Consider the following 22,191-nt stretch of genomic DNA (forward strand, 5'->3'; position numbering starts at 1 on the left):
TTACTATGACACTAAGTGTTTCAGTAACGTCTAGGATGAATTTTAAATTCACATCCTATAGTGTTCTGGAGTAATATCTGTGGACATGTTTGTGCACTCTATGAACTGAACCACCGGGAAAGGGAGAGTTTGTCAGCTGCTGTGCTGTTCTACAAAAGGAAAGAGGTTCTAGGATTGCTAAGAAATAAGGAATGCTTGTATCTAGCAGAATAAAGAATCATGTGTTTTTCAACAAATCACAATGGCATTTCTGTGCAAAGAACTTACATTTACAAGAAAGAAACGGAGTCATCTGTATCTACTCTTGAACATAAAGCACATAATTTAATCAATATTTCTATCAGGGGAAGTGTCTCCCTTCTCTCTGAAATGGTTTGTGTTCAAAGACTGATAGAAGTGCTTCAAGTATTGCATGATGAACCGCACTGGAGAAGTGAACACAAATAAAATAACCTGGGGAAAAAGCAAAAAAGAAGGAGGACTTAAGTTTCCTAAGCTGTTGACTTTGCAGCTCCAACAACTGCACAAACACAACTGAGGACGTTTTTCCAGCACAGGAATTAGTGGCCCAAGTGAGGGAAACAAAAAAGGGTTACCTAAGAAAGCTTTCACATCCATAAAAACTTTCCTCCAACTATGGTTTCAGACAACAATCTGTACCACTTTTTCTCCACAGTCCCCTATCAAGCAAACAAAGAGCACTACAAAACATAGTTACAGATCTGTTGCCCTGTGTCGGTAATTTGAGGAGAGCAAATCCACTGATGAAGGTATAATTTTAAGTTAACACCACAGGCTTTTACCTGGGAAGAAATATTTCTACTCGATGTAGAAAGACAACATAACCTGCCTTCTTGGTCAGAATGACTACTTTTTTTTTTTTTTTCCTGGTTACAGCTTAATAATGCAGGGCTTTGACAGCTATATCATTTTAGGACTTATGCCAACTTGCCCATTCCCTGCCCACAACCTCTCTTCCTTGGTTCCTTGCAGCTTGTAAGCTAAATTATTGAACCTATCCAGGTTAAAAATACACCTCCCCCTTTTGGGAAGTTAAGAACATTGGGAGAAAAAGGAGATTTAAAAAAAAAAAAAAATTAGCAACCCAGTTTACAGCACAAGCCCACAGAGCTGCACTGGATCAAAGGAACAAGAAGCACTGAGAAGGGAGTCAGCGGGAAATCGGGCTGTAACACCAAGTCAGCGTTTTCTGGAAAGCAACCTGTCAAAGTGCTGGCCGAATCGTGGTGACCGGCAAGCGTCCTCCAGCAGACAGAAAACCTTTCTGCGTGCCTGAAAATCCCAGGCAGCGCTGGATAGCCCGGGCTTGTGCAAGCCTTCCTTCTCGCTCCCTCAGGGATAAGTCACTCTGGAGAAGGAGCCCTGCTCGACGCCGCCCTGCCCCGCCGCCTCGGCGGGCACGCCCGCCCAGCCCCAGGCAGCCCCGCCATAACGCTCGCTCTGTTATCAGCCCGGGGGCAGGGGAGGGCAGGCTGAGGCGCTGGGCTAGCCAAGGGCGAAGAGAGCTGAGGCCCCGCGGCTCTCCATCGGCTCCCCCCGGGCCGGCGGAGCGGCGGGAGCCGAGGGAGCGCCTGTAGCCTCACCACCGCAGCCACCGGCGGCCGAACGGCCCCCGCCCGCCTCCGCCTTCCCATCCTCACGCTGAGGAGCGCTGCGGATGCCCGCCCAGGCGGGCACCGCTTCCGCCGGCCCGCCCGGCCCCGGCACTCGACCCCCCACAAACAGCAGCTCCGAAAAGCGAGACACGGGGCGACCATTACCTCAGCGCCGCACTTCCCGCCACGGCCGCCACCGACGCGCTCGCTGCGCACGCGCACAGGCCCCGCGGCCTCCTGGGATTTGTAGTTCTCCCCCCCCCCCCCCCCCGCTGCCAGCCCCGGACCCTCCGCTGTGCTGGGGCTGGGGGGAGCTTTTTTCAGTGTTTTTTTGAACAACTCTAAAGAGAATAACCTAAATGTTTAAAAGCAAGGGAAAAAAAGGGAAGAAAAACAAAGCATTGTGCCAGTATCTCGCATGAAGGCAACCAGCACCCTGCCCTCATCCAAGATGGCCTCCGCGCCGAGGGGGCGGGCGCCGCGACCTCCGCGGCGAGGCGGCCCCGCGCGGGAGCCGCCGGGAAGGCGGGGGTGTGTCACCGGCGGCGTGAGGCGCCGCGGCTCCGCCCCGGGCTATATGAGGCGGCGGCGGGGACGGCGGTGAGCGGCTGGCCGTGCCTAGGCGACATGGCTCTGCTCCGGGAGGACGCGCAGAGCAAGGTAAGGGCGGCGGCCCGCGTCTGGCTCCGGCGGGCTCCGGCGGCGCGGCCGTGTCCAGCCGGGCCGCGCTCAGGCCTGTGCCGGCCCCACGGGGTGTGAGGGAGCTGCCCGCTTTCACCTGCTCTAGCAGCACCGGTTTAGTGACAGGTTTTCATTTTTGGAGTTTTCCGAGCGCTTATATTTCAATTATTTGGTTTCTTAGCCCGTGTGCTGCTGGCTCCCTGTGCCCAAGGTCCTCTGAGGGCAGGTGATCAGGGTGCTGCTGCCCAGGGTGAGTGCAGGGTGCTGCCCCTGAAGGTAAAAGTGCCTGAAGAAAGATAAAGAGGGGGGGAAAAAGGGGAAGAAAAAAGAGAGTAGGAAGGAGGAGAAAGGAACGGCGCTGCACTACCACGAGGCAACGCTGGCTGTGAGCAGAGCACCCAGTTTGTGGTGGGAGCAGGGTGACAAGCAGGGCCCTGGAGCTGTAGGAGCTGAGCCCTGCTGTGGGAGTGCGGGAGCTGGACCTGCTGGTCAGGAGCTGTGGCTGGGTACCAGCGGTTAAGTGCTGTAGGTGCTTCTGCTAGAGGTGTTTAAGCTTGCTCTTCCTCAGTGGGTCAGCTGCCTCGTGTGTCTGTGACCAGCCTTCCTGGTTGTGGCCTGTGTTAATTAAGCTGTCAGCTGTCACTTCAGCTGTGACACCTCTTTCCTTTTGTTGTCACATCTGTTGCTGACTTGGTTTTCCTTTCTCTGCAGCAGTGTTGAAGCTTTAAGTGCTAAGGAGGCTTATGTCTTGTCTTTGAGGGAGCATGGGGTGTTACCCAATGTTAAGTCTCTCGGCTTCTTAGAGGAAGTGCAAACTAAATGCCAAAACAGGAACTTTGTGAATTAATATGTATGTATGTATGTAGACTGCTTGGAATTATTTCTTATACTGAACAAGCTGCCTGGCTTAATCTACTTAGTCTACCTTGTTTAATAAGTGCTCCCAACACACCTTGAATAGAAGGTAAGACAGCCCTGTAACAGTCTGTGGGCTGCCTGTTTGACTTTCGTACTGTTGCATCTGAATATAGTTTTGCATTGTGACTAAGCTTAACTCACTTGCAGGAGGATGACTTGTGATTTAAGCTGTTAAGGGTGCTTAAGTATTTTCAGTCTGTGCTTTCTCCAGCTTTTGGAAGCTGTATTATTAGCTGAGTTAAGGGCTGGAAATACACTTGCCTTGAATAGCTTTTTTAGATGACTTCCCTTCGTCTGCTTTTCTTGCATATGAATCTCTTAAAACAATCTTGATCCAGTAGAACAAGCAAAAAGTTTATTGAACAAATGTCTTCTAGTTATTTGCTTTGAGCTGTGAATTGGCTGGTGCTTTAACTTTTTTCTGCTGCATGAGAAACTATTAGTATTAATTAAAGTATCTGCCATTTGAGAATACTGAGTAGAAGTCTCTATAGGCTTGTGGGACCTGCAGGTGATGGGTGGGAGAGAAGGTAGAATATCAACTGTCTTGCAGTAATTGATGCCTTTGAGTGTTTATGTGACCTTTCTAACTTAGCAGGCAAGAATATTGGGGGAGGGGAAAATGTTCCCACCATGAGGGCTGGAGTAGCTTTCAACTCTAATGCTAAATGGCCAAAGATTAACTAGCTTGTTTCAGGTAGTAGAACTGTCTTGGGATTGCAGCAGCAGAGGGGAGGATAGAAATATACTTGTCTTGGGATTGCAGCAGTGTAGGGGAGGATAGAAATATACTTATCTTGTCTGTTCCTGTTTAGGTAAGGGAATAGCAACATGGAACTGGTGTGTGGCCAGTAGATAAAGCCTATAAAGAAAGCTTCAGTAGGTATTAACCTTGAATAGGACTCATTGGTGAGTATAAACTAAAAACTGACCCTGAGGTGGTGAAGCAGGAGAGGATCAGGATATGCAGGAAGAGGAAGGTGATTGGAAGTGCAGTGAGAAAGATGGCGTAATCTGTCATAAGGAGGAAAAGGCACTTCAGAAAGTGAAGTGAGTAGTGGGACTGCCAAGCTAAGCTTGTGCAAATACCCTGGTATTTCTTAATGCCACTGGCTTGATAGAATTTTAAAGGTTCCAGTCTGCAGTTAAATTGCTCTAGATCAAAATACTGAGAGTGAGTATTTTAGCCTCTCTTTCTTAGAACAGTCAGTGGAAGACAAAATGGTATGTCATAGCTTGGGACTTGCTGTTATCACTCCTGAACAGTGGTTCATGGTGCTAGACAACTTCTTCTACATCTTCTGAAAAGAAGGAGGGCCTGCAAGACCTAGCTTGTGCTTTGCAGGTAGACTGCTTCTGCATGCTGCTGAACCCAGAAGCAAGTAGGGAGATAAACTTGCCATCAAGGTGAAAGCTACTGAGTAAGGATAATGTACTGTCAAGGACATATAGCCTCCCTGAAGCTGGCCCACCAGTTTGGGCTGATGACACGATTCCAAATCCATGGGAAGTGAAGAGTGTGTGGCAAGGCTGTATTGCTGAGACACCCTTCCACTGCCTCTGGCCTCTCTTCAGGAGGTCAGCAAAACGTTCTTGTAGATGCTGACTGTGGCTTAGGAGTTTGCTTCTGTTGCACGATTGCCATTTTAGCTGGGCGTGTTACAGATGGCATATGGGCTAAAAGTGCTTATCCATAGGCTGTGCTCTGCAGGCAGACTGCCACAGCAGGGTGGATTTGACCTGCACTGCCAAAGCTGCTTCTTGACCCTTCGAGCTGAGGAAGCAGTGGGTTGAGCGGAGGTATCCTATGTGCTGTAAGATGGAGCAAGGTGAGCTAGAGAGGCTTTTGCTCAGAATGTGAGATCCTTGAATGTTGATAGTGTCCTCCTCACAGCTTCCTTCCTCCTCTGTAAGGAGGTGTGTGACCACTTGGTTTCTGCAGAGATCCCTCTGACAGGAGAGCTAAGTGATCAGGCGAGCTTATTGCACAGCCACTGGCAACAGGTGCTCTGGCTATAGAGGCTGCCTTCTGCTTACTTGGCAAGCACTGTGCTTGGTGAGGAATGCCACTTCTATGTGACAAAACTGAGCTGTTGTTCTCTCTTTATCTTTCTTTTAAGCAAAATAATTAAACCATTGCATCACTGGAGTTCTACAGTCCAAAGTCACAAATTTGAGAAAGCATTTTCTATAGAGTAAGTAGCAACATGAAGACTGTGTGCAAGAAGAGTGGTTTGATTTTCCTGGTTATATGTAGTTTGGACTACTTCTGGACTGCTGCAGCTGAATGCTGGAGGGCTAACACCAAAATGCAAAATCAAAGCTTCTCATTCATTGTATTGGCTCTTTACTGCTGCATGTGTGTAGTGTACTTTCAGACAGACTTTTAGTACCTTGATTAAAGGGAAGGTTAAGCTACTTGTGCTGAGTATGACTGAAATGTAGTTCTAGCAACTAATGTCACTATTATCTGACGGCCAGATACTCTGAAAGGCTGCTGGTTAACTCCTGGGTGTTGAAACAAGGCCCTCTGGAACTAAGGGCTCTGTACAAACTGCCAGAAAACATCGTGATCTTTTAGTGCTCTCTGGAGAGCGCTTGAACTAGTTTAATTAGAAAGATTACTTTGTAAAAAGTAATGATTGCTGCGTAGTGGCAGATGTAATTACTACTGAAGTCTTGTTTGTGACTATTCTTGAATGGCAGCGGGGAGATGATCGGTAAGGAGAGAGGGTTTTTTATAAGGTAACTGACAATAAGCAGAAAACTGTGGCATTTAAACCCTTGTGGAAGGGCTCCTTGCTCCTTCTGGGTGCCCAGCTATGTGGGAAACCCCTGGATTGATCAGGCTTTGAAGACAGATATGAATTCTCACTTTGCTAGCGATCGCATGTTGTGCACAGTTGCTTGCACTGGCAGATTCTTTTGTTAGAATGCAGAAGTAACATCAAGTCATGTAGAACTGATGCTAAAACTGCAAAGGGCACAACTTTAAAAGCAGCAGTTCAGGCCACTCAACAGAACTAAGCAGCTTCAGTAGCTGTGGCATTTCCTTCCACTGGATGCCTGCAAGCATGAGGATGTGTTTGCACTGGGTGAGGCCTGATCAGAAAATTGTTTGCCAAGCTGAAGCCGGAGCAGTTGATGGTCATCACTGGATTGTGTTTAAATGGTCCAACTCTTTTGATGTTTTTTTAACATCTCTAAGCAATAGAAAAAAGCAAGTGCTGTGAAACTCTACCTGAATTGGTCACAGTAATGCTCTCTGCTGTCTCTTCTCCTGGGCTTCCAGATCAGGTGATTATCATAATGGCCTAATTAGTGCCATAGTATCTAATTTTAGTCTTCTGGTCCTAAAGCCTAGAAATGTTAATCGATATGAAGACTGTCTGTTGTTCTGGAGGGCTCTGATTGATGTCTTGGTCTAACTTTCAGGTCAGACAGTTGTAGTGGAAAATATCTCTTCTGAACAGGGAGAAGTTTTTCTTGAATTCTTAAGAAACCCCAGGAGTCCTAATACAAGTCACTAAAGACGCAGGAGCCTAGAAGTAGAAGGCATCAGAGCAACTGTAACAGTTGCTGTACTCAGTGGAAATCAGAAGCCTCTAAGATCTTTCCAAGAAAGGGAAAGGAGAGGTGAAAGTGGGGGCATTGAGCTGGGTTTGGGTGACTGTTTCAGTTTGCAGCTCAACCCAGCTGTTTCCCCACTGTGCTGCTCCAGGAGTCACCATCCTTTGTACCTCTTTGGGCATGTGCTGCAAGTAAGGAATAATCTCTTACCAGCTGCTGAGCTTGGATTTTATCCTCTTCAGGGTGTGGGGTGATGGACTGGTTTCTGGTAACTGGGATAGGGAAGCTGCAGTTCTCTTCCCCACTGCCTGGACTGCAGGGAAGAAGCAGTGACGTCCTAGCAGAGAGATGCCTCCAGATATGAAGGAGCTGCAAGACATGGCAAGCCAGAGAGCTAAGATGGAGTGGTTTCCTGGGAAGACCTTGGGTTGGATGCCTGCTGTGATAAAGGAACAAGCCTGAGGCCTGGAGACAAAACTTTAATTCCTCTGTTATGCACAGCCTTCATGTGACCATAAACAAGTTGGTCCTCATTCCTGCTTGTAGGATGGGTGTAGGAGGAATGGTGTAATGAAAGGTCCTGAATGGTGAGCACCTAATGCTGGAGGAGCAGTTGCTTGTGGTGATCAAAGGTTGGTGTGGAACGTCTGCTCTGTGTGTGCTGGGTTAGTGCCTTATGAAGCTGTGGTAACAAGAGGGGGGCTTCTTGCTTCCAGTTCACTAGAGAAATGCTGCCCCGATACTTTCTGTAGGGAAACAAAGCACTCTGTCCTCCTGAAGTCAGACAGTGTGAATGTTCTCTTTGTAGTCTGAGCCTTGCTGCTGTGGTTGTGTAATTCTAAAGGTCTCTGGCCTGGAGTTGGGAGCCCACAGTGACCTTCACAGGACTGGAGCAGACCAGTGGTTTTACAAGCCTCTGTTTCATATCATTGCAGGTCTTTCACTAAAGACCATACTCCTGAAAGGTAGAGGTAATAGTCCTTTGCTGTCTTTAAACAGTGATATGCTTGATGTTTGAGCCTGCAGTGGCTGGGTCAGATATACTTACAGCGGAAGTTTAGGGCAGGAGAGGTGCAAGATTTTTTAGCAAATGGGCTCATGTAGTCCTGAGGGACAGAATCCCACATTGTATATAGGGATGTTCTTGGCTCTTGTTCTGCTTCTGGGCTGGTCTCTCACTTTGGGCCATATGTATAGTACATACTGCTCTGGAGTGCACAGCTGAGCACTGCTGCTGACTCCCAGTTGCTTCTGTGTGGATAAGGCCCTGCTGGGGCAGTAAGCTCTCCTGTAGTAGCATTCCTGGGGATTGTGGAAGCTGTGGGTTACATGTTCTCGCCCTGTTGCCTCTGCAGTGTAAGATAAATGCCTGTGAAACGTGAACTGCCTTAATCTGACAAAGCAGTACCATCTTGTGTCCATACCTGCCCGTCTCTTGTGCAGTCAACTGCTAGACATGTAGAGGTATGTAGACAGCATCTAATCACGGGTTACTTTCTTCACAGTGCTTAATAAGAAAGTTCACAAATTCAGGACTAACTGATTTATGTAATCCTTTCCTTAGTTTAGCTGAGAGGAAGCAGTTTCCTTTGGCTTATCATACTTTCCAGACTCAGCAGTTTGTATTGTTAGGACTGCTGATCCTGTTTGGACAGTGAAGATAAGTAAGCAGGATGCATAACACTGGGGTCTGCATCTCACTGCTTTGGCTGCTAGTGTTGTCTACTTGGGAAATACTGACAGACTTGCCTTTTGTTCAGTTGGCAACAGACAGCATGCTGTGCTCCCAGTGAAACTAATATCTGAATGGTGGCCTTCTGTCTATCTTACTCTAGTGTTTGAATGGGGCAGCTTCTGCCTAAACCAGTGTTAGTGACCTCCAAACCATGCACATCTGTACCTTCTTAGCAAGTCCCAGAATCATGTGCCAGTATGAGGATGTAATCTGTCCCATAAGGTGGCTGGAGAGAAGCAACTGTACTGTTGAAGTCCGTGTAGCGTTTGGAGTGTCATCACATCCGTTTGAATGTGAGCAGTGCTGGGACTGCTAGGACCTGTGTTCCAAGGCATGTTCTGTAAGCTCAACATCCTTGCTTGTTGCTAAGGCAATACTCAGGATGGGATAAAAGCCTTCTGTCCTACAGAAGCCAGAATGGGAAGCTCAATGTGCTGTGTACAAGGTCTTTCCACAGTTGGAAGGCTTAAAAAGGTGTATCTCTTACCTGCCTCCTTCTAACTCTAGCTTGTAGCTAGTATGCAGCAGGTAGAAGTCTCTTTAGTGACTACAGTCACTGGAGGATCCTCACTTATGCATGAGAGCCTGATCCTAGATGATAGCAGTGACCATCGGTGGGAGTGGTAGTTTAGGCAGGAGCAGGCTGGATAGAGGCAAATGCCTGCTGGCCTGACAGCTGTGTCCTCTGCAGGCAGCCAGAGAGACTTGTCATCTACCAGGTCTGGACTGCAGTACACAGATGGTCAGACTAGGGGAGAGAGTTTCCAAAGCTTTTGGAAGTGAAGCTTCACTTTATAAAGGGCAACCTCTCAGCAGTTTGTGTGCAGCTTTACAGAAGCTTAAGGCAGCATTCTGGCTATCTGTGACATGGCAGGATTGCTCAGATGCTGTCTGGCACCGTTTGCTTGTGGGCTTCAGTGCTGAAACTTGGCATGCTTAGCAGGTGGTAGGGGCAAGCTCCTAGCTGGTGGGGTCTGTGCACTAGTATGCTGCAGGGTGGTGAAACAATATCAGTTGTGGCCTGCTTCTCTAGCTTGCTTTCCTGGGAAGACGTTCAGAATTATCTCTAAAGGATAACCTTGGGATTCAGCCTGGCTGTGACAGTCACTCTTCACCAAACTTCCTGTGTTGTGACCTTGATCTCTGGCAGTTTCTCCCTTATGCAGAAGATAAGAATGAATTGCTGAGCCGCAGCACTGCAAGGAAGGCCTCTTGGAAGATGGGGTTCGTAGAACAGAATCCACCATAATGTGATAGGCTAAGGTTCCTGCATGCTTCTGGAATACAGATAGCTGAAGCTGGTGATCACTAGTATCTAATAGCTTGTGAAATCTATTCCTTGCTATCTAAATATGTGATTCTACTTGGCGTAAGAACTGGATGTATGAATTAATCTTAGTAATCTGTGCTGCATATGCCTAAACTTTTTGGCTTGCTTCTGAGGTCAGGTAGGGAATTGAAGCCATTTGTCTTCAGGTCTTCAGTGGTTAGGTACAAGCCATGAAGTATGACTTGATAAAGGAAGTTCAAATTGTAAACTAGAGGGAGAAATGGGCTGGTGGCTGTGCTGAATCTTACTGCTCGTGAGCGCAGCCCGGCCACTTCCCTGGCTTCCCAGAACAGTGTCCTGCTGAGCATCCAGGCCTCATCTGCTCTGAGTCAGAAAGCGCTGTCCTTGTAAGGAATTTCAGTAGGACTAGGACTTGAGCATGTTAGTGTAGGGTGTGTAGGCTAGAGCATCTTCAACTGAGAAGGCTATTCTACTGCGCTGGACAAGTTTAAGTGTGGTTGAAATTATATTCTGGGTATAAGCTGTTGGAATGAAGAAATAAGTCCCTCAAGGAAGATGCTGGCTGTGCTTAAGGCCTGTCTGAAACACTGGGTAGGCAAGTCTGGTCTTTACTGGACCTGGTATGCTCCGAGGTCTCCTGTACTGAGCTGCTGTGAGTGGAAACAAATAGCCTTAAAATGTTGCCAGATGCAAAGCTCTGTCTACAAAGAATAAGACAAGACCTGAATTTAGGAGAGAGACTGGTGGTTAAAGCAATAAATAGCTTTTTGTAAAGTTCAGATAACTTTGAGACTAGTTCTGTACCAGCTTATCAGGGCTTTCTTTAGCAGCAATGAACAACGTGATGCCAGGTATCCTGAAAATAAGATTAAACAGATGCAGTGATATTGACACAGTGCTCTTGGGTTTTGGTCCTGTTTCTGGCAAACACTTGGTGCTCAGATTTATGGGAGCCTAAAGAGGTTTTGTGCCCTACTTTTCCCCAGGATCAGAGAGAATGTAGCCTCTGCAGCTGTTGGAACAGCTACTGGAACATGTGCAGTAGTTCTGGGAGATGAGAATGGCAGTGGTGACCAATCTAGGCCTGGTGAGAAAGCATCAGGCTCTTGCCTATGGCTTGGTATTGGTAATGGATAAAAGCACTCAATTCTTCTTGCCTTAGATTAAAGCAGCTCTCTGATATAAGAGTGAGGAAATGGATCACAAGGCCTAGGCTCTTCAGAGCTGTTCTGCCATATATTGTAGAGGCACAGGATAATGAAGAGAACCATTAGGATCGTTTTGTGTTCTATATGGCATAAAAGGATTTGACTTGATGTGCTCTAAGTAAACAAGCAGCTGGAGGAAGTACTGGAAGGAGGATGCCTCTTTTGAGAGAAGACTTCCTGAATACTTCTAGTGTGAACTCGTAACAATTGGTTCTTCAGACTTTAGGGTAACAAGCCTTTTTCCTTTCCTGTGTTTGGAACAGAAGGTGTGTCACAGTGATGTGCAGGTAGTGTCCAAGCTGTCATGCATGTCCATATGTGCTATTCTTGGAGGCAGCAGTCTAGTGCAATGTGGTTCTTGCTGACAGCTGATGACTCTACTTAATGCTTGACCAAGGCTTATACTGTGAATTCTGTTGCAGCTGAGGTCTGTATCTGTAGACCTGAATGTTGATCCTTCTCTTCAAATTGATATACCTGATGCCCTAAGTGAAAAAGACAGAGTGAAGTTCACTGTGCACACTAAGGTAAGATCATGGAGTAGAAAGTGGTCTTCATAAATGTTGTGCAAGTAATCTGTGTATTTGTAATACATGTACCTGTAAAGATGGGCTTGGCAATGAAGGAAACCTAATTAGAAGGAGCTTTTCCACTTAAAAGTGTCCTGAAGGTGTATATATATGCAGAAACTTCAGATTTCCTAAGACTTGAATCTCTCTAAATAGAGACAAGGTAGCTGATACACTAGATTGACTTTGCTAAGGAATCCTAGCTTGACACCAGCGGGTTGGGGGGTAGGAGTGGGGAAACCAGCTACTGTGAAACTTCACAAAATAAACTGCATTAATGCTGTTCCACAACAGTGCCTTTTTTTAAACAGTCTCCTTAGTAGTACGGCCCTCAAATGAGTGCCAGCTCAGCTAAAAGGGAGTAGGCGAGACTCTTAACTGGGCAAAATAGCTTCCTTTGGAAATAGACAGAACTGTTTCTAAAAGCACTAATTTACAAAACAGTAGGGCTTCTATATCTTCTCTTCCAGACTACACTGCCAGCTTTTCAAAGCCCTGAGTTTTCAGTTACAAGGCAGCATGAAGACTTTGTGTGGCTGCATGATACGCTCACTGAAACTGAGGAGTATGCAGGACTCATTGTAAGTACTTCCTAAAAAATGGAATTCTAAACAAAAGACTATGGCAATTTAAAGTGCATACTAGTAGGGGCATGAAGTCAGCTTTATCAATGTTACTGGTGTTTCCTAACTTGGGTATTCCCTATGCTTTCTTTTGCCTGAATTCCCCCAAAATTTGAGTGATGTGGTTCTGTTAACTTTCCATATAGCTTGCAGCAGAAAAACCTTGATGCTCTTAGAGTTCCTGACTCTATGGTGGTATTAATATCTGCCTGAAGATGACTCAGTGAAATACTCTGTATTATATAGGCTTTCTTTCCTATTGTGACTCTTCAGGAGGCCCTGTAGGTCACAGAAGATGTCTGACTATGGGGTGGATTATAGAGGCTGTTCCTCTTGGTTGGTTTCCCTCCTGGGGCAGGAGTAGCACAGAGTTGGGAGGGGCAAACAGGGACCTAGACATCAACCTCTAGAATTCCTATGTGCAGAGCCTTGCTGGCTTGCCATGACCAGGCCAGAGGACCTCCTTCGAGAGATGGCTAGAAGTAATTTTGGAAAACTGTAAATGCTAGCATCTATCACTAACCAATTCCTTGGCTAGATACCTCCAGCACCTTCAAAGCCTGACTTTGATGGTCCCAGAGAGAAGATGCAGAAGCTAGGGGAAGGAGAAGTGTCTATGACAAAAGAAGAGTTTGCCAAAATGAAGCAAGAGCTAGAAGCGTAAGTAGAATGAGTCTACTGCCAAAAGCTGCACTTAAAGAATCCTCCTGAGAAAGCAGTTATTTGGTGGTAACTGGTCTTGAGTGTGACTGTTTTGAAGGATGTCTACTGCTGCACAATCTTTAAAATCCTGGAGCTGGGATGTTGCCAAAAGTTTCTCTCAAACTGGAGAACTTCCTAGCTAAAGAGATTGAAAATAGCTTCTCTATCACTAGCTAGCTATTTTGAAAGCATGGTGTTGAATATTTTCACTGGATAAACCTAAAGCAATTCTTTGTATACTGAAGAAGGCAGCAGAAGAGAGGATCTGTCTGTTCTTTCCTTTCAGTGAATACCTCGCTGTCTTCAAGAAGACTGTATCATCACATGAAATCTTCCTTCAGCGGATTTCTTCTCATCCTGTGCTCAGCAAAGACCGAAATTTTCATGTTTTCCTGGAGTATGACCAAGATGTAAGACACTTTTTTTCTCCCTCCTTTGAGTGAGGCAAGGTGTTAGGAGTGCTGTCACTCTTCTGGGCACAGTCAGAATATGTAAATCTCTGTGTAGCATGAGCAAGCAGATACTGCCAGTACTTCTGTCGTATGATTAAAACATGAAAGCCTAACCTTTAGACCTTTTTCTGCTATAAATCTCCTAATATTTCTTAATCCTAGTCAAGTTGGTTAGGAAGCCAACTTTGTATGTCTTGATATCTTAAGAACAAGTGTGGTTCAGGTGTACCTGAGCTGTGTTCCATAGTCTGAAAATAGAGTAATGGAGGTGTATTAAAGTTAGTGCTGCATCTGTTTCATCACACCTTAATTGTGAGTGGTGGATACTGAGCCAAGATATGTAAGGAGAAACTGAGCTGTTTCTAGGAATGGGAAAAATCTGCAGTGGGCAAAACAAGCTCTCATCAAGCCATTTGCTACATGAGCCATCTTTGTAAAGCTTATATAGGTATTATGGAGAGCTTGGAAAGTAGGCTGCTCTGTCATATGCCGTATATAGATGATGCTACTACACTGGAAGTGTCAAAACAGTCACTTTTTTCCCCTCCTTTGGGATGACTTTAAATCTGTCTTGGCCTCTCTGTTGCAGCTTAGTGTTCGGAGAAAAAACACAAAAGAGATGTTTGGTGGCTTTTTAAAAAGCGTGGTAAAGAGTGCTGATGAAGTCCTCTTCTCTGGAGTCAAGGTAAGGTAGTTGGATTACCTGCTACTTATTCTAATCTTGATTGTTTCTTGCTTCCTCTTCCAGGGAAGTTAATTATGTCTGTTTTGGGCTTGATGCGCATGAGTTACTTATGTTAACCTTCCTTGTATTGCTGTCCCAAATTGCGTGGAGTAGCCTGTATTAGTTTTGACTTCTGTAGAAATGAGACAGTGAAGCCATAGGCTGTTAATTTAAGTGTATATTTGAAGTTTCTGGTGGATGCACAAGAGTTGTCTTAACACCCGATACTGGTGGGGAGGAAGGAATTACACCTTCAGCACTTCACAAAGTGGCTTTTGTCTACTTTGGAACTCTGAACAAACATGATGTATGGGCTTCTACTTGCACTAGATGAGATCAAATACCAAAGACTCCTGTAACTGGTCCAGCTTCAGCTCCTCTATCATGTTGCCATGGTAGCTCTTTTTAATAGACTTGCTGTCTACGTAGTGTCATGAAACATTACAGTACATATAATGTTTGGTGTGAATGTGACGCAAGCTTGTAAACTGCTAACTGTTTAGCTACTGTGGTGCAGCAGGCCTGCAAAACAAAATTACAACAGTTTGTAGCCTTAACAGCTCTCCAATACCAACTTACTGGTTGCTTCAGACAACCTGCAGCGTTGAATGTCAAGTCCATCCTCACTTTGTCATGAAGAAACTTGCCAAATGGCTTAGTTTGTCAAACCCTTGGCTCAGGATCTTGTCTCGAATTCTACTCTTCAACAGAGATTGGGCATAATGCTCAGGTGGCTGTGGTTATTTCTTTGGCCCTTCCCAAAACAGGGAAGAGCTTGTATTCTGTGGTGATGTGACTAACTTAACTGGTTATACTCTCTTTCAGGAAGTAGAAGATTTTTTTGAGCAAGAGAAGACTTTTCTTGTAAACTACTACAACAGAATCAAGGATGCATGTGCAAAAGCAGATAAGATGACAAGATCTCATAAAAGTGAATCTTTTCAAAGACCTTTCTAAAGACCTTGCGATCTTGCTGATTTCAGCCTGAAAACCTTGTCTTGTTCTTGCAGATGTTGCAGATGACTATATTTATACTTCAGCTTGCTTGAACAGCCTGGCATTAGAAGAACCTACAGTTATCAAAAAGTAAGCAACTCTAACTGTTCATAAACATATCCTGTGTCTGGGAATATCAAGCTCCTCCTGTTAAATCTAGAGGATTGGGTTGTAGCTGGTTTGAGTTTCTTGAATTGCAAGCAATGTTGAAGCTTTCTCTACTCTGCTCCTGGTGTGGCAGACCTAAAACTATCAATTGCATCTGACTCTTTAACTAGCTGATCTTTTGCCAGTTATGCTCTAGAGCTGAATTATGCGGGTCATCAAAGCTCCTTCTAAACAGAAGTCTCCTTGAATTTTTTTCATGTCACAAACTCCCAGAGAATATGGGAGAAAGGGGTTATGCATCTGTGTTCCAATGCGCTGTTAAATAAAACCACAGCTTACACTAGGCCTATATTATCTTGAACCTTTGAAGCTCCAGAATAGTAGGGTTTTTTAAGCTATGGAAGCCTAGTCACCTCTTCTGAGGTGAATTCTTCCACCTTTTTAAATTTCACTGTCAAAACCAAGTATATAGCTGAACAAACAAGACAGTTCATGCTTCTTGGAGAGTAGCAGCAGGGAAATTCTCCACAAAACCTTTATGCTCTAGAGATTGGTGTTTTTACTTTAAATGGTAAAGTAATGGCTGTGCAGCTGTACTAGTTAGGCTGGATTCCAACACCTCTTGCATTGAACCTGTGTCCAGATCTTTGCCTGGACCTGAGTTCTTTTCAAGCTCTTGTCTGTATCTGTATGCAGGAACAAACTCCAGCCTTCAGCTTTTGATTTCCTGCCAATTGATCCTGGTGTTTATCACGCTAAGAAGTATCTGAAACTTATTTATGCATTTTTTTCCCCTAGGTACTTGTTGAAAGTAGCTGAGCTCTTTGAGAAACTAAGGGTAAGAGAAGCTTGGGGAGTGGAGGGGGGAAGAATCTATCAATCTGGATGTTTTTTGTTTCCTGTTACACACCAACTATCTGTTCTTTTCTGCAGAAGGTAGAGAGTAGAGTTTCATCTGATGAAGACTTAAAGCTCTCCGAACTGTTGAGATACTATATGCTCAATATAGAAGCTGCTAAGGTGAGAAAAGTTTTCTTTTTGAAGCTTAGTTTTATTTTGGGCATTGTGACGTAGTATTCCTTGTGCTTTAAGACAAGAAGGCAGACCCTTGTCCTGCTTAAGAAGCCTGGCATTTCTGAACCACAGCAGAATACAGAAACTATATATTGACTAGCTGTGGTCTAGCCCACTTACAGAAGACCTGTTAATATCTATGACCAGTTTCTCTTTGGCATGTAGAGGAAAAGAACTCAGACTTCTGTAAGTTAGAGCCAACTGAGCTTGAGTTTCCAGCAGTGTTCTAACCCTTCCCCTGCTTGAGTACTCATGAGCTGTGAGTAAAATCAATGATGACCAATTAAAAATCCTGAATTAAATCCCAAATACTAAAGTCCTTTATCATGAATATGCAGTAACATGTAAAGGCTGTTGGAGTCTGGACTTTCAAGAGGGGTTTGGTAGATTGATGTGACTGCAAAAGCCTTGCCAGTAGCTCTTTTCTAACCAATATGTGACTTGGAAAGCAGGGTGACTATGCTGAGAGATGGAATCTAGGTATAACCTATAACTAGGGCCACTTCATCTAGTGTTGTACCTCTAATGTCACGTACCTCAGAACATTCACTATAGGCTCCATCTGTGTAATGTACTGCTGTTTAGATATCAAGACTACACTGCTGTTAGATTAGAAAGGAGTTGGCACTGAGACCTGTACTGCTTCTCATGTCTAGATGAGTATAGTGCTTCAGTCAAACTGTCAGATCTCCAGCAAATTAAATGATAGTGTATCCCTTATTGGAAGCAGACTGAGAGAGTTCAGAAGGTGCTATTACTCCATAGTGGAGAGGCTCACCTTACAGAAGGATAAAGCTAGAAGAAGCAAGGAAGTCGGAGGGCTACTGTAGGTGTTGACTAAGGCACAAGTGACCTGAATACTTGATACTGCGCAGGTGAAAGACTCCTGATGCTAAGAGCATAGCAGGTTATAATAGCTTGTTGGAAGAAGCAGAATCTGGTGCAGAAAGGAGAGAAACCTCCTGCTCCTAAGGTAGTTGTAACCTCAATTTGGGAAGTAATCCTTTTAAGCCTTTGCACTATTCCTATCTACTTTCAGGATCTTCTGTACAGACGTACAAGGGCTCTTGTCGACTATGAAAACTCAAACAAAGCTCTGGATAAAGCCAGACTAAAGAGCAAGGATGTCAGGCTGGCTGAGGCGCATCAACAGGACTGTTGTCAGAAGTTTGAAAAGATTTCAGAATCTGCAAAACAAGGTAATACAGACTTTGCTGTATCTATGCTGAAGGGAGATCTTCATGCAGTCCAGGGCTCCATTTGACCTTCAACTACTGAAGGCTTCTGAACACTGTCCTGAAGCAAGTAGTCTGGACATCCCAAGGACAGTATAGATGCCTGTAAAATTAATGCAGCTAAAGATTTTTAAGAATAATTGTCTGAAGTAGAGCAATGTCAGTACTAGACCAACCTTAATTATAAGCCCCTAGTATTTGCTTTCCAGACTGAATGCTTGTTGTTAGCCTCGACCTGAAGGTAATTACTCAGGCTTCTGATTATCTCAATTAGAAGTGTGCAAACAGGCTTTTCCTCTGTCCTAGTGCAGCTGAATGCCTCATACAGAGTTTTAAACACTGGTTCTTAGGAAATGCCTTTGGATGATATAAAACAGGGGAAACATGCTTTCTTGGTACACAGTGCTGCTCCTTTAGTGTTCTTGGTTTTTAAATGTTGTGTGCTCACAGAGCATGTGTGGCTTACTTCTGTTTTATTCCAGTTGTCTCCCTGCAAAACCTTTCTGTCTTAGACAAGCTGTCTGTTTCCTCACCAAGATGGCAATGTCATGTGGTGGATGCATCTTCTGACTAGAAACAAGACTACCTCTCAAACCCTTTTGTGGTCAAATGCTGTAACTAGAGCTGTACAACAGAATTTAAGAAACCTAAGAAGCAGTACTGAAACTGTAGTCACACTTGGTACATATGTCTGATCTTTGTTTGTTCTTTCTTCCCTACAGAACTGATGAGCTTCAAACAGAAGAGAATAGCAGCATTCCGCAAAAACCTAATTGAAATGGCAGAACTGGAAATAAAACATGCAAAGGTGTGTTCTTTTTGGAATTTAACAGGCATAGCTTGAGAGAAGTAGTGAGTACTGTGCAATTTAGAGGATTTGCTGGGTTCCCTTTAAAACTAGGAAGTGTAAAATAGAACAGCCAGGCTCTTTAGCTGAGGTCTGAAGAGGAAGTGAAAAGCTGTAGTGTAGTGCATACAGAGAACAAATGCTGGCAGTCTTACCTGTCCCATGCAGAAAGTCTGTTTTCAAACCTCCTAGGACACCAGCTGCTTGCACTGCAAGTGAGAAGTCTCAATTTTGCAGATAGTACACAACAGCTCACCTAACTTCCCATCAGGCAGCCTCATCTGTGGGGTTTGACCCCTCCTGCACCTAGAGGCAGCTGCTGCTTCAAGTGTTCCTTAATGCTGTGAGAGCATGTCCTGCAGCTTGTGATCTCCTGTTGACTCTTCTCACTTGCCTTGTCAGTAAAGGGGGACACTGCCTTTTTAGCAGCCTCTGCCAAACTTTACTGAGTGGGCTTGAAGTCGGCTGTGGAGACCACACCATGTACTGCCACCTTAATCCAGGAAGTGTACACAGGTTACAGCGTAGGTGAATTTAGTGTAGGGAACAAAGCAGTAAGCCTCAAGAGAAGAGGTAATTGTGTCCTTGGCTGCTTTTGAAGAAGGAAAGCCTGATTTCCCACTCCCTGGAAGTCCCCTGGACTTCATCACAGGTAGCTACTTCAGTGCTGAGCTTGCATGTGACATATAAAAGGCTTGACTGTATTGCTCAGTTTGGCCCACTGAAACTTGCCCCTCTTGCCCCTCTCTTTCCTACGAACTGAGTCATGGTTGCAGGCCTGCAGGAAGAGGCAGATGACAGATTGTATGATCTGGTTTTGATGCTTCACTGCTTGAATGCTTGTCTTTGCAGTATAAGCTCTCTGGCATTGTCACAGGATACAAAATCCTGGGATGGACCTACTATTTGGGAGGCTACTTCATTGTGGAAGGCAGGATTTAAATTACCAGTCATACTAATCTGAAACTAATTCTCTTCCTTTCCAGAATAATGTCTCTCTCCTGCAAAGCTGTATTGACTTGTTCAAGAACTAAGGCGCCTTATTCTGAAAATGTGAAAAAAGCATCAATTGCACTCAATGGCCAAGGGCAACTTATTGGCTTGACTTCATTAGCTTAAAATAAATATTGTCACTGAGATTCTGTTTGACTAATACTTAAATATGTTGATAGTGATGCATTGACTTTCTTGGTATAAATGAGAGCAGAATTGTGTATGAATTGTCTGGATGTAGCTAACGTCCTGTTGGCTGATAACTCAAAATGAGTCAAATGTTAAGAAATCAGTTTGCTGTTGACTGACTTAATCTAGCAGAAAATGTTTTCTGACAAGAACTCTTATTTTGCAGGATCATGAAGTAATCTGTCTCTTCATAGCCCTGATATATTTAAAACTTGCAAGTGGGAGTGACTTATATAAGTGTAGTAATTTTATAAAAGTAAATATCTTAACATTCCACTTCCCAGACAGATTTCTACTACAGTATATTTTGAATTTCTATAACTACATTCAGTATTTGTACACTTGGGCAATACAGCAAATAAAGATGTCTGATACAACAAGCTGTTGTATGGCAAGACTTTGTGTGGGATGTAAAATGACAAATGGACGTTTCAGGCACAGAACTGTCACAAATTACTCATCACCTCAAACTCTTCATTCAGAGTGCTAGAGATAAATATTTGACTCAGTAGGACTGTTCTTGGAATGAGTGATGACATGAAATGCGGCGACTTAGTCATGCTGCTGTTTGAGTAGCTCTCTTAAACTTTAACTTCCTACGTGCTGCACATGAAGGAAACTGAGCCTTTCAAAAGCATTCATATATATAGATGGCTTGGACTCCTTCAAACTACTTTGGCAAAATAAGAAGCCTTGTAATTTTTACAACTTCTGATAGCAACAAGAAGCTTTTTAAAACTTCAGAGCCTCTGGAAGCATAGCCCTTGCCAGTCTTCTGTAAGATAAACCCTTTTAAACATAGTATGGCCAACGGGGCATACGCTGCCATAGCTGAGGCAACTCGGCCTATAAGCCCCAGGGTCATCTTTCTATAGGTTGGCTGTCATTTAGCATGTATGGATATAGATCAGCAAGCCATGCCCTTCTAAAGGCAGCTTTCTGAGTAAAAAGAGTATCTGAGCCTTGCTTAATTTCTTTTGACTAAACCTTCTAATCATGGTTGAAGTAGGTTATGTGGCTATGCTCTGCACAGACTGTTTGAAGCAGCTTCAACCGAAGAAGCTCTGAGAATGGGCAGCTCAGCAGCAGTGCTTAAGGGTGGTTCAATAGTTTACTTTTGAGTTTTTCATTTTGGTACCCCAGGAAAACAGTGCAGCTCTTACCAGCCACACCATCCTGCAAGCAGTCTAGCTGAAAAAGGCCTGAATTCTGCGCCCTTTTACCTCTGTTTGACAGGAACAGTTTCAGCTTCTGGTTGATTAAAGATTCTCAAGTTCATGCTCAGATTTTACCCAGCAGCAGCCACATAAGTATATTGCTTATGGGTAGATATGTGGCCCCTATATAGAAGAGAGCTGGAAGGTAGCATTGTTGCCACTGATGACAGATGTATAAACTCTGTTCCTTGCCACTTGTCTTGGCAACTAGTGATCTCAAGTGTGACTATTCATGCTGGGAAAGCTTTGGCTTTTCCTAAAAAGGTGCACTGTGCTTCCTGCCCTCATTTCTGACTGCTTTGTTCAGAGAAGGGCAGGTTGAGGATGCTAGGCTCTGGTGTGCCAGCTGTGCTGGGGTGAGCTTCTCAAAAGCTATGGCTGCTTCATGCCCTTTTGCACCTATTTCCTACGGCATAGAACTAGTAGCATCTTGCTTATGCCGTTTTACAGTAAAATGCAGTTACATGCTGGGCCTTTCTGAACCTAACTCCAGTATCTGGATGGTCTTCGTGAATCAAAGTCAGTAGCCAGGATCTTGCAGCCTATACCTAGCTACCTCTGGGCTGAGTTTGAAGACGCTGAGCTCTGATGTTTATCCTCAACTACTTCAACTCAGTTCAAAGGTCTTGTTTTCCCTAGGGAAAGGCTGCAGCTAGTATCATCATGGCAAGGAACGCTTTATGTACCTACTCTAGAAGCAGTCTAGACTATTGTGGGCTTCGTGCGCTAACAGTAACAGTATGTTTGAAGTGAGATACTTTTTTTTTTTTCAAATGTTCTTTTAGAACTTTTTCGTGAGATGTTTGTTCTCCTGCGGCTTGCGCTCTGAATTCTTGACATGACTTGGACTGAAGTATTAATCTGATCAGACTAAAAGTATGCAGAAGGCTTTGAGTGGATGTAATAATGACTTTATACTGATATAGTTTTTGTAGTTTTAGTTGATTTACAATAACTGCAAGAAACAGCTCTAAAGCAGTCTGTGCCAGTAACGCTTGCTCTGAAGGAAGCTGTTTTGTGTCAGCTCTTCCAGTAGAGTGCATCGCAGTCAGCTTCACTGTCTGAAACGTGTTGACTTGGAAATTACTAGTCACACAGCACAGGTCATGTTCCTGGAGGCCGGAGGGTGGCAGGCTGGGACAGCTGCTGCTGGCTAATTGCACCACGTTTACCCTCAGACCGAGGTGTAATGAAGTGCTGGAAAGGCTGCTGCGTGCCCCAGTTTCTTACCTGGCAGCTGGATGTATGTTGATGTATAAGAGAAATTAGCTGCATATGTGAGCAGTCCGCTCACAAGGAAGGACGGAAATCTGTCTTTAACCAATGTAATATGACTGGACCTGACTTCCTGTGTCAGCCTTGAATAAAGCCTTAGCAGAGCAAAGATCAGCACAGGCGAGTCAGTGTGGTAAGGCAGGTTCTCACCAAGGTAAAAATTAACTT

General features: G+C 44.6%; 1 protein-coding gene across 1 annotated transcript; it reads left to right on the forward strand.

Annotated features, from left to right (window-relative positions):
• The first annotated feature begins 2,211 nt into the window (after window positions 1-2,211).
• SNX5 (sorting nexin 5) lies at window positions 2,212-19,896 on the forward strand. Its single transcript, XM_086631788.1, has 13 exons — window positions 2,212-2,276; window positions 11,442-11,546; window positions 12,059-12,169; window positions 12,750-12,871; window positions 13,200-13,323; window positions 13,955-14,050; window positions 14,915-15,020; window positions 15,100-15,175; window positions 15,992-16,031; window positions 16,127-16,213; window positions 17,307-17,466; window positions 18,225-18,310; window positions 19,336-19,896. Exons 1-13 carry the CDS (start codon window positions 2,244-2,246, stop codon window positions 19,381-19,383), a joined length of 1,194 nt encoding a protein of 397 aa, XP_086487914.1. The 5' UTR covers window positions 2,212-2,243; the 3' UTR covers window positions 19,384-19,896.
• Window positions 19,897-22,191: the final 2,295 nt, after the last annotated feature.

The sequence above is a fragment of the Tauraco erythrolophus genome, chromosome 2, assembly GCF_009769465.1.
Source record: "Tauraco erythrolophus isolate bTauEry1 chromosome 2, bTauEry1.pri, whole genome shotgun sequence".
Lineage (NCBI taxonomy): Eukaryota > Metazoa > Chordata > Aves > Musophagiformes > Musophagidae > Tauraco > Tauraco erythrolophus.

Coding starts and splice junctions, on each gene's coding strand:
- SNX5 (XM_086631788.1), top strand. CDS start 2,244: ATGGCTCTGCTCCGGGAGGACGCGCAGAGCAAG. Junction 14,051..14,914: donor TCCTCTTCTCTGGAGTCAAG/GTAAGGTAGTTG, acceptor ACTCTCTTTCAG/GAAGTAGAAGATTTTTTTGA. Junction 15,176..15,991: donor GAACCTACAGTTATCAAAAA/GTAAGCAACTCT, acceptor TTTTTCCCCTAG/GTACTTGTTGAAAGTAGCTG.